At 34.4% G+C, this 12,500-nt stretch overlaps 1 protein-coding gene across 7 annotated transcripts in view; it reads right to left on the bottom strand.

Moving 5' to 3' along the window:
- Positions 1-11,011, bottom strand: part of HNRNPD (heterogeneous nuclear ribonucleoprotein D (AU-rich element RNA binding protein 1, 37kDa)) — a 15,364-nt gene extending 4,353 nt beyond the window's left edge. For 2 of the 7 annotated variants that reach the window (XM_014544636.1, XM_005857406.2), the window contains exons 1-6: positions 10,811-11,011; positions 5,684-5,744; positions 5,155-5,201; positions 2,943-3,007; positions 1,765-1,933; positions 941-1,102 (exon numbers count right to left, since the gene is read on the bottom strand). In XM_014544636.1, coding sequence (XP_014400122.1) covers positions 941-1,102; positions 1,765-1,933; positions 2,943-3,007; positions 5,155-5,201; positions 5,684-5,744; positions 10,811-10,813 — 507 coding nt within the window. In that variant the 5' untranslated portion in view covers positions 10,814-11,011. Of the gene's footprint in view, positions 1-940; positions 1,103-1,764; positions 1,934-2,942; positions 3,008-5,134; positions 5,208-5,683; positions 5,745-10,810 lie in introns of those variants that run through there. The other 5 variants (XM_014544619.1, XM_014544629.1, XM_014544634.1 and 2 more) reach the window with 5 other exon arrangements.
- Between the last annotated feature and the right edge of the window lie 1,489 nt (positions 11,012-12,500).

Raw genomic sequence — 12,500 nt, 5'->3', positions numbered from 1 at the left:
AGAAAAACAGAATAGAGAGAGACCAAGATGGCGGCATAGGTAAACACCGGAGACTGCTGCCGCAAACCACTTCAAATATAAAAACAAGCATCACAGGGACTAATATTTGCTATCTAATTCAAAGGTCACAAACTCAAATGCCCATCAAGAACAAGCAGAAGGAAAGTCAATTTCAAGAAAAACAGAATAAAAGAGACCACATTTGGGAGAAAATAGAGAGTGTTGAGGACCACTGAAAACTGAAGAACATATGATTGCCCTAAGTTTGAAACTTCTACTCCCCTTAGATGGCTGTTGCATACAAGAAAGCAGTTCCAAAGTTGCTTACTCTTATAAATATTTAAGAAAGCTAGATATTCAGATTTTTGTGGGAAATATTTCCACTTCTAAATACTATCAAAACATGCTTCAGTTGTAAATCAAGCAAAAGATGCCTGCAAGCTATATCTGCAAACTATATTTGCAGCTCAAAGTCATATATTTCTCAGCTTTAAATCATTAATCCACAAAAGAAACTTCTATCTCACTATTTCACTGTCTATACTTAGCCTAATAAAATTTGAACATATACAGGCACTTAAATTAGAAGACACCAAACCCTATTCTTAATTCATTCTTTTCCTAATCTCAGCTGAACCATTTCCTTCTCTCAGGTAATCCAATCTGGATTTCTTCTTCATGTTGTTTTATTTTTTCTATTAACATAGTAAACTCTATGAGATAAGATTGTCTATTTCATCTTTTTTACCATGCACAGCAGTGCTATGCATATAGTTCAATAAATGGAAAAATGCAATCATCCAACCTTTAAAGATCTGCTAATAATTCAAAATATCATTGCAAAAATTAACTGCATAATGTTTAAAACGTCGAAAAACGCTTAATGTGACAATTATATTCCACTAATCTGGAAAGAAAACTGGGTCAAAATATCACATACCTCACCAAAACCACCAAAGTACTCCCTTATTTTCTCTTCAGGTGTATCTGGAGAAAGGCCACCAACAAAAATTTTTTTAACAGGCTCTTTTGTTTTCATGGCTTTGGCCCTTTTAGGATCAATCACCTTCCCATTCAATTTATGTTCTTTCTGATCCATGACCTAAGGAAATTGAAGTTTTTTATTTTAAATATGTATATCTTAAGTTCAGAGACTATTATTAACTTATCTAAATATAATTATAGTTAAATTAATATAGCTAAGGCTAGGTTTATGTTGACTGGCTCATGATTAAACTGTCAAATTGTAGTGATGTGACACCAGTATTTAAACATAAAGTTAAGAACCAGGATGGGAGACCAAAATCAATAACTACAAAACATCATCTCTAACTATCAGCAATAGAGAAATGATTGCCTCTTCTCCTTAGTCCAAGTCAAAATGACTCAGTTAAGTTTCTTGCCTAGCAAATTTCCAAAAAAAAAAAGAACTGTACTTCTATAAACTTGTCCCAGCGCATCCTTTTTATTAGTCATCTTTAAGTCTCAATATTTTTAAAGTTAATTTTAATTTAGTAGAGCCTGGCACACAGAATACACGTATTCAATAAATTATTTTTATACTTGGGCATATTTTTAAATTTTTTATCAGAACTATAGTTGGTGCAGTAAACAATTATTGAATCTAACTCTTCATTAAATGTATTGGCAAGAATTGTATCTCTTCATATTATTGCAAAAGGGAAAATCACAAATGGGCAAATTAATTTTATCAAGCTATCAACATTTTTAATTATTAATTAATCAGAACACATAACACACTACCTTATCTACACTCTCCGACTCTTTAAACAGCACAAAGCCAAAACCCCTTGATCGCCCTGTGATAGGATCTAACTTCAGAGTGCAGTCTACAACTTCACCAAATTTGGAGAAGTAGTCCTTCAGATCTTTCTTTGTAGTGTCCCAGCTAAGGCCTCCTATAAACATTTTCCTGTAAAGACAAAAAGCAATATTAAAATGCTAAAAAAAAAAAAAAAAAACACAAAAAAACAAAAACAAACTTTGCCCTAAGTATCGACATCAATAATCTCCTTTTTCAGACTGCACCAATTTACTGGGCAGTATGTGAAAATGTCATTCTTCCTACATAACCACATATCAAGAACACCCTATTCCAGTTTTGGAAAGTTTTGCTTTATCACTGCTGCGCCTGCATAATTACAATATAGTGAGCAAGCAGCAGATTAAGTTTTTTGACTTAGCAAAGATAAATGTCTCCCCAAAGTAAAAAAAACCTGTACATTAAGTCTTTCTTAAATTACAAGTTAAATGTTGGTAACAGCAAAATACAGAATTTTAGCTTCAAATTTCCCTTCCAAACCTTCATTATACGTATAAAAAGGCTATTTATTCCCCACTGATCAGTGACAGCGTGTCTATGCTGAACTTCCTTTCTACTTAATAGTTCTCATTAACAAAACTCTTAGCACATACAATGGAAAATTCTAAATCTCACATCACAATTAAGTTGTTAACCAAGTTTTTTCATGTGAAGTCCTTAATAAAGACAAAAGTGATCATTTGAACAATTCAGTGAACAAAAAGAATTATCCATTGAAGCACAATCCACTAATTAACCTAGATGAGTTATTTACAGTAGAACCTCAGTTAACCAGCAATAAAATATGTAAACCGTTAAAATGCTAAAAGTGACTGGTGGTAAATAGAAACCACTAAGACACTTTAAGAACAAAAATATATATTACAAAAAAATTTATCTTTTTGTAAACAGCAAAAGGCCATAAAGCTCAGATCTAGCAACTCTGTGATCCTTTTTAGATCTGTGCCCTATGTCCCCCTCCACAAAAGAACTATCATATGACATACCTTCTACCCTTTAAAGAGACAGGACTGGAGATTTTTATTTTAAGGGTAAACTGTCAGAATTTGTTATGTGAGGGCTAACAATTTCATCAGGGAATAAAATCATCCTTGCTCACCGATTTATCATCTTTATAACTGGGGTGGGTCGGGGTAGGGATGGGGATGTGGTACTAACTTCCAGCTGTGGAAAGAAATTAAAGCAGAAAATATCAACATCTTGTGGGTTTTAAAATATTACCACTAAAGCCAATTCTTGCAACAAGAAGCCAATTTTATCCCTAGAATAAGATCTTGCTTCTGCTTCTCCCTAAAGATGCCAGATTAACTGAGGTGTTACTGATCTTACTATTTTACCCATGAACTTATTTTTACTTCTAATAACAAAGTTAACTTTTAATGAAAAAGAAGTCTTACTTAAGGCATACATTGTGCTTCCCACTTCAGGTCAGGTTTTCAACTTGTACATGACATGTTTCTAGAGTTGGGCCATTTATACGCTTAACTTTCTGGATTTTCTCTGATAAAATTTCCACGCTTAAAATAACCTTTATTAACCCTTTTTTTTGTATTTTATAATCAAATGAACATAACCAAAACATCCATGTTGTATAGGTTATTAACATTTATTGCTAATTCAATGGGGGGAGGGGGGGAATTGAGGTATTTTCAATTACATTTTCTTTCATTCAAGTAATACACCTTGTAATATCCAATCCTAGTCACTTAAGTTGCCTTAAACACCTTATTTTTTAACCTAAAGATCCAGAGAACTTCCTTCATAGATGAAAATTCATTACCAACATTTACACTTTCAAGGTTAGAACGTAACTCTTTTTAAAGATGAGAAAACTGACTAGTAAAGCAATGACCTCTTGCTCATTTATCCATTACAAGTTCCAGAACAGAAACAACTTCAAGCTGAAATTTAAATTTTAAATTACCAATTCTGTAAATACTAGTTTTTCACCAATAATTTAGGTTTGAAATTATTTCAGCCTCTAAATATCTAAGAAACAGACCAGACACAGAATTTTCTTGCCTTTCAACTTTAGCTTTTTAAAATAAGGCTTTTGTATTTGAGACAAAACTAGTTTTAATTTTATTTTACCAAGGCAATGTTTATATTGGATTATCTTAAACTAAGAAAAAACAATCGCAAAGAAATAAATTCTAACACCAAGAATGAGGCATGTTCTATTATTACTCACAAGCCCCGAATGTCTTTTTTACAGCATAGGAAGTCAGTTTTCTTAAATATTAGATAAGCATACTAATTCATTAACTAGCCCTATAAAAGTGCTCTCCAAAGAAACTTCCCACCTTTAATAGTCTTTGGTAGAGAAGTCGTTTACTGTGTCTACCTTAGAACTCAAAGGTCACTGAAGATGCTATCCTTCCTAATCCATCAAATTCCATTTTCAGAATATAAAATATTCTGGCCAACTGTAATTTATACATATTAAGATTACTATTTCTCAAAATATTTAGAGCAAAACATGTAGAAAACTTCAGCTATCCAGCACCTTTAAAGAACGAAAGCCAAATATTCCACCTTCCTTAAGGCACTGCCAGCCTTCCCAAATCTCTCTCCAACTGTTCTTTAGCATTCAATTATTTGGAATAAAATATTTTCATCTACAACGTATCATCCTTCTGCCTTAATTAAGTAGAGTAATCATGATTTGACACTGTTCAGGTCAGTCATCCCAAATATATCATGCTACTATAAATTAGAGCTATTTATTAACACACTTAGTGCATCCCATGTCTTAGCAATTTTAACAAGTTACTTCCATTTTTGCCAGGTTAACCACCAGTTGCTGTTCTAAAAGGCCTTCCACCACCCATTTTGGTAGGATAGGTAGGTGAAATTCAAACTTTCCAAATTTTATGTAAAGTATAAGTAGTCTGAGTAAGAGTTTTAGTGGCTCTTCTGAGGCAAATGTATTTCCATTTGGTAGGCCAAAATTCACTTTTTCTTCTGCTCTAAGTATGGTTGCTGCATAACAGATTACCAGACAAGTAAATATACTACAATGAACACAAACTGTACCAAGTCCATTCGATCTGTGCTAAATGGAACGTATTAAATATAAATACATTCCATCTTTTATTCAATAGGTACACCAAAACATCACAGTATGGTACAGTAAAGTGTTATCTGAATTCTGGATAAATGGGAACTTATTTTGCCTCTCTAGAACATCAGCACTCTGACATGCTCTCCCTCAAATTGAGATGGTATAAGATGATACCAATTTAAAGTTTCTATGTTTTATATTATTGTATCTTGCTTAAAGCACAATACCTATTGTCCATCCAGATTACCTCTGCTGCCTTGAATACAAAGACTGACTTCCAAGATGCTGTCACTCCTGCAGAGATGTGCAAACACTTTACAATGAAGTACAGATAGAACATCAAAAAATCCTAAGCAGCCAAGTTATAACTACATCACAAGATTTGTTCAAGTAGCAACAAAAATGGGCTCCTAATGCTGGAATACAGTTTAAAATTTGATCTTTAGTTTTAAAAGTAAATCAATAACCCCAATTAAAATGCAGGACTCCACCTACAGTAATTTATTAACCATTTAGTTTTTGAATTCTACCTATAAGGTATTTAGCACCCCAAAGGCAATATACTATTCAATTTAGAACACCCACTCAACAATTGAAGTCTCTACTTTTACTGATATTGATTTTACCACATATTACAGTAAACGACAGGCAAAATTTATATAATTGAGTGCAAATGACTTATCTAAATGCTATCCAGTGTCTTTTAGAAATTTAGGCTGCTTTGTAGGATATACTTTAGAGAAAATAAATTTAGAGGCAGTAAACCAAAATCCTACCTCTATCACTTACTAACTGTGACCCCAAAGGGGGAAAAAAATTCCATGATTGTTTCCACATCTATAAAAGAAAACAAAAGACTAAGAGCCTACCTTAAATTAGCATACTAAAAGGGCACAGAACATAGTCTGATGCTCAATGAAAGTAAGTTATTATTTAGAAGTGGTAGAGCACAATCTAAATATCTAAATATAATTTAACAAAGCAACTTTTTCATGTATTCAATGGCATAACTTAAATCTGCATAAACTATATGACATTTCCAACATTAAGAGGAAAGGTCAGGATGAATTTTATATAATGGATCCTAAGATTATTTTCAGACTTAACGCAGAAATTTTTAAGTATCCCATGTAAAAAAATGTATGTAGAGTGAAAATCAGGTTGTCTAAGACTAAAGTTTAATTCCAAAAATCATCTTATGACTACTGTGTCTCTACATAAACACCAGTCTGTACTCTACACCAGTTAATGTTAGTAAGGAATAATTTCAAAATATAAAAGGCAATATATATGGAGCAGAGCTGGTTGGTGGGAAATGCTCTGATATAATACTTCTATTTTATTCCCCATCTAAGGAACTTTTTCTCTGTACTTTTGAGGTCATTAGGTTTAACATTCCAAAACCAACAGTATTTTATTTCAAGTTACTTCCCCTAACAAGTCTTTAGTGTGAAATATCTTATTCAAGGTAAAATTATAAGCATCATTAGACTTACAATTTTGGAATAGGGAACCCGCTCCCCGCCCCCGCCCCCCACCACCAAATTCTATAACTCTCAAACACTTCCGAACAAATCACGATCAATGAAGTACGTGGTTTCATAACAAGTTCTGACAGTTTAAAAAATACGACAAAATGTAAATGTGATTTACATTTCAAGTACTTGACTAGCCAATCACTGTCACCTTTCAAAATGTTACTCAAGCATACCACTAACCTTTATTTAAATAAATTTCCTGGTATTTTATCACTGTAGTTATTCCTTTAAAATCTTAAATTAAGTATAATGAAATCTCACCAACACTTTTTTTCCCCTTAGAAATTATAGATTTTAAAGCCACCAATTACCTATAATGGAAGGGATGGGTTTACTTTTTTCAACTAAATAGTATCACATTAATCATTTTAGATTCTGTGTAAAACATACCTTTAGAAATAGTTTACAAACTTTTAACAAGTCATTATAAAACATTAATTTTTCTAGCTTAGTATATTATTAAATGTCATTATTCTTTAAAATGAACTGAAATGACAAAAGAAAACTAAGTTGAAAACATAATAGCTAATAAACTAAACATGACAGGTTTTAAATAAACTTTAAATGTTATAACCTCAAATCTCCCCTTTTTCTTCATTTCATTCCAAGGCAGGAATGACATCTTGTATTTTTACTTTTCAAATAAACTCTCAAGTTTTTAAGTCCAATCTACCTAGGGGTTAAGGAATAGGGTTTCCTTAACCTAGAGGCTAAGGTTCTGGTTAACTGAGATTACTACATTTACTATTCTATAACAATATGCATTGGAAATCAATTTAAATATCAACACTAAACTCAGAAAATGATTTTTATCTTTACTGATGAAATTTAAGAATCCTGCAGTTCTTTAACTTTTTAATAGTATAAGGGAAAAATTATAGAAGATTCATCCCATGACATTGTTGGTTGCTTTTTTATTACTTGCTAATAGTTTTCACCTTTTTCAAAGGGCTAAAGGGGGATTTTTCTAGTTGTTTGGGCTTTGTGATAGTTTCAAGTCTAGGTAAGCAGGAATTTACAGAACATGACCCAATACTTTAAACTATCACCCTAACTATTGGCCAAACACTGCCAATAAGTCTTCCCACCCCACCCGAGTCTTAAATATCTAGCTCCAATGTACAATATAATACTCCAGAAACTAAAACATGCTTACCTTTACTCCACAGGAGTAAATCACTGGCAGTATCTACTATTAAGACACAGGACAAATACACACAAACTGAAAGCAAGCTATGTAGTCAATCTTCCTGTGGTGAGCAGTTGTTTCCAACACATAGATCAGCAAACCAAGTAACAAACATGTTATATTACCTGAGACCACACTGTTGGAAGTGAAGTAAGAGAAACAGATCCCACGCTTCCAGCATCCAGTTCAGTGCCCTATCTACTAAAATGTTGAAGCAGAACTAAAGTGAAATAAAACTTTGAACTAACAAAAGTTATGTTTCACTCCATTTGTGAACTTGCACACATCTGAGGTGCACAGCTTTAAGTAGAATAGGAAAAAAGTTCCTTTTTACATGTTTTCAAGTATGGCATGTATCACTTGAAGACTAAAATGAACCATCCTACATGTTGGTCATAAATCACAATTGAAAAGACTTTCTTATATTAGGGCAGCCTTACATGACAGAACACTCAGGCAATATAAAAACTACACAGTGAATAAACAACTAGTTTATAGATGTCACACGACTTGAGGAAAAACAGGCTAAGGCAAGTATATTTATCTCAAAAATGAGCACCGAAAAACTTCAATATTCTCTAATTCCAAACCCAAAAGGTCAGGTGATTTTTATAGTATCTTTTATGTTCATTACCTCAAGATTTGGGGACATCAATTGTTATAATTTAAACACTGGAAACCTGTCAAAGGTTCCAAAGAATGCTATAATTCAAACCCCATCTACTCAGGGTCTCAAGTTTACTGACTCAAAGGCCAGTAAAGTTGGCATGAGACTGTTTTAAAATTGTTTTACAGAGCAAATAGTGTTCAGAATGCCCCAAAGCACCAGAGTATACTATGATCTCAAATATTTAAAACAAAAACGTATAGTCCCATTTCTTAAAAATTAAAAGGAGAGAACCTATAGCAGCATTCACAAAATTTCCAAACAGGCTAATCACACTAGAGTTTATACACTAATGATTAGATCAAACATCCTATTATTAGAAAAGTATTGCTATGATAACTGAATAGAACTATTTTGCTTCCTGCCCAATCCAATGCAAACCAGTCAATGTACCTATTTTGTAAAAGTATCTAAAAGCTAATTATAGTTTTCCACTGAGCATGAGAATTTAAAAATTGCTTTGCTACATGGCATGTCCATTTTGCCAGACACTAATTTTCGAGCATCTATCTTAACAGAACTGCAGCCCTGTAGAGAACATGAGTCCATACCCAAAGAGGAAACTCCAATGCAAAAGCTTCTTAATAAAAATTAAGATATTAAAGTTGGAAAGATTAAAATGAAGTGAATTCAGGAAGGCATTTTATTATGAAAATAATTACTCCAAAAGCCCATAGTAAACTGTGGAAACATCTATTCAAGGTATGTAACAGGCATGCCCTCCTCAAAACAGCTGTTTAGTCTTATATTCAGATTTTGAGAAAACTTTTAAGTCTACAACACAATGATTTTAAAAATATTTTAGGATGAAACTGTAATCACTTTATTCCCAAGTTAGAATTACAAAAAGAAATACATGCAGAAATGTGTTTAAGAAATTAAATTTACATGATTTTATATCTAGTAAGCAGTCTTATCCTCACTATTAAGACTATTATGAAATTGCTGCCCAATGTCCCTCAAACAGGAAGACAAGGAAAAAGAATAGATAGGGTGGCCAGTGCACAGACACAAAAAAGTTGTTTAATGGTCTTGAGATTTCTTTTTGTTGTTCAAAAAGCAAAACAGTATTATATTAATAGGATGAGGCTGGGTGGGAAATAATTTTAAAAGGTCAAATATTAAGACTTTAAAAATGAAAAGCATTATTTGTTAAATGTAAATTTGCTTAAAGTGCACCTCCTATTTTCAATAGGTAATAATCAGACTGAATCTAAAACTTTCATTAAACTATAAATACTTAACTGCCAATTTTTCCTGAGAGGTCACTCAAAAAACTTGTGAAGTTATAGTATTAGGTAGCAAGGCAAATATAATTCTTACAAGAGTAAAACAATAACCTAAGTTTATGGTCCTTTCAAATTACTGAAAATAATTGCTTACACAAGATTTGGAAATATATAATGGAGTAGAAAAACCAAGTACAGTTATCCTTTAATCTTAGTGTGTCACTATTAGCAGTAAAGTATCAGTATGAGAGTATAATTTTCATCAGAAACATTTTTATTTTTTATGTCCAACTCTGACCCCAGTTTCTTCTTTTGCTTTTCCCTTTAGACTATTGCTGCTTCCAGTCTGCTTTATCTCCAATATGAAACTGGACAGATTTCCGTGGATGAGAATACAGTAACAAGAAAAGCTCAAGTTAAATGTTATCCCAACTGGGCTCTTTGTAGAATGTAATTTGTACATATAAGTCAGCTATCTACAAATTACTGACCCTCCATGCTCCAGTAGTGGTGGATAAAAAAACTCATGGAAAACTCTAATATAATCCTAAAGAAAGACTGAGCTTTAGAGAAAAGGAATAATATAAAAAACAGTCAATCTACTAGCCTTCCAAAGAGAAGTCATGCAACTGTGAACATGTCAACCAACTGTAATTAACATTCCAGCCAAATCACACAAAATAAAAAATCTAATTTAAGAGCTGTAGTGGAAAGCCACATCAGCCCACCTTTGAACAGTACATATCAATTCTTAAAGGTATATTTGTAAATAAATAGGTTTGGTGATAAAATACAGTTTTGCACAATATATACACAATGCTACTTTTAAAATTATTTTACTTTTGACATCTCCAGAATATTTCAGTATTTAACATGCAAGACATTTTAAACACAAGATTTTATATCAAGTAACCTTCACACTTAGCACTAAACTTATAATTCCAAAATTATCTTTCTTAAGAACAAAAATAAAATTAGAAATTTGTTGTTTTTTCTTGCCCAGATTTAAAAAAAAATCATTACTAATTATATTAAGCTTTAATTGGCCAAACCACAATTACATGCATTACCACAGAACAAAAACCATGTAATAGCATCAGTTTTGCCCAAAGATCACTCATGATACCTAAAAAGGTTTTATATCCCAGGTACAAGATAGCCTACTGTACTAATGTCTAGAATTTCCTGGGGAGTCAATGGGCAACAAACCAAAACACAGCCTCTCCAAGTTATGACTATTGAAACCTTTATAATACAGAAATAAAATGTAAAAGTTTTACCATTCTTCCCGCTGTGCCGTCGCTGCTTCAGAGTGTCGTGGGGAGGAGTTTGAATGGCTAGGGAATTAACAACCGGTACAGCAACCAATCAAAATTCTAGTTTTAGTTTTTGACATTGTTAGGGTTAAAAACTTTAATTAATTTACACTTCAGTTCAACAGTAGATAACTACAAAGGCAGCTACTTTGTGATTTGAAAAATCAAGGTTAACAGGAAGCCTGCCCCAAACAGCAAGTTATACAATTACTCATTTTGGTACCTCTGCCCAAATAACAGAATTCAGAAAACCAAAACCAAAATAGTAAGGCTTAAGTTTCCAAATATTTAACATATCCCTTTCTTAAATTAAGCTATACATTATTCAAGATTAATTAAGAAAAGCTAGTTTCCTATCCCACCTCCAGTCTCCCAGTCAGCAGTCAGCAAACAGCCGGACAAGTCTGTCTGGGCTTAGATTAAATCCTGTACTCCACAGTGCTTCTCTCTCCTCCCTCCAAATCTTGTGCTCTTTCCCAACTGCTTTTACCTTCCAACACTTTTCCCCTTGTTATAATGAAATAAGTTCTCACACACACACTACAAAAAGGATTGGAAGCTTAACCCAAGATCGGTAGTAACAGGAGTTAAGAAAACCCAACCAAGAACCCCGATTTAGTCCCTCCTGCTAACTCCCGCTCCCAAATGCTGCATTTTAATATCTATTAAGTGCAGCTTTAAGTAAGGTGCACAACCATTTCCAATGGGAGGTAGCAAGTTACTATTTAAAAACCTGCAAAACAAAAAAGTTATGCCATAGCATAAGACAGGATTTGTTCATTTTTTAAAAGGCTGGCGGGCCTCCTGTAACAGTGGGTAAGAGCAGGAAGGAGAAATCAAGAGAGACCAAAAAAGGATCCTGGGCCCCGGGTGGTGAAAAAAGGATTTTGTAAAAAAAAAAAAAAATGGAAATGGCACAGAAAAAGTAAAGTGGGTAAGAGTACCATCCGTAGGAACCATGGGGGAACCCAGCAGCTGAGAGCGAGAGAAGGGTGCGTGGTGAGTGCAGCTCGGCCGGTGGGGGCAGGGCAGCCCGCAGCCCGAGGCTGAACAGTTCCCGTCCAGGGCCGGCCCCGCCGACCGGGAACTGACCCAGAGCCCGTGGGGCAGAACCAAGACACCCACAGGCGAGGCGATTCGGGGACTTTCGCCTCGTCCGATCTGTCCCCTAGGCTGAAAAATAGGGGCTAGGGTAAGCAAGCCGTTGTGCGATAGTGTACAGTAAAAAAGCGAAGAGATCGAGGCGAAACTTATTCAAAATTACTAAAAAATAAATAAATAAAAATCGGCCTGAAGCCGAAACGGGAGCACAGGTGGAAGCCTACACGTTCCCCCAAGCATGTACTTTATAAAACAATCGCATCGTCTCGGGATGCTGGAGTGAGTCGCCCCAAATAAACCTTAGTTGCATAAAGGCTTGGTATCTGTTTGCGTTTTTTATGCCCTGGGACTTCAGAAACGGGGAGCAGTCAAGACTGGGGGTGGGGGGGGAAGGTGCCCTCGACAGGCGGGAAAAAATCCTGGCGGCTAAGTCGGTGGGAGGAGACGCAGGGCAAGGGAGGGAATAAGGGCGGGCCGCGGAGCAGCGTGGTGATGGCTAAAGGTGGAAACGTGTGTGATGGGGGAGGGGGCGGCGGGCAGGCAAGGGGCGAAG

The sequence above is a fragment of the Myotis brandtii genome, unplaced genomic scaffold (genome assembly GCF_000412655.1).
Source record: "Myotis brandtii unplaced genomic scaffold, ASM41265v1 scaffold111, whole genome shotgun sequence".
Classification (NCBI taxonomy): domain Eukaryota; kingdom Metazoa; phylum Chordata; class Mammalia; order Chiroptera; family Vespertilionidae; genus Myotis; species Myotis brandtii.
The sequence above is the reverse complement of the archived record's forward strand: the minus strand, read 5'-3'. Positions and strand labels throughout refer to the sequence as shown.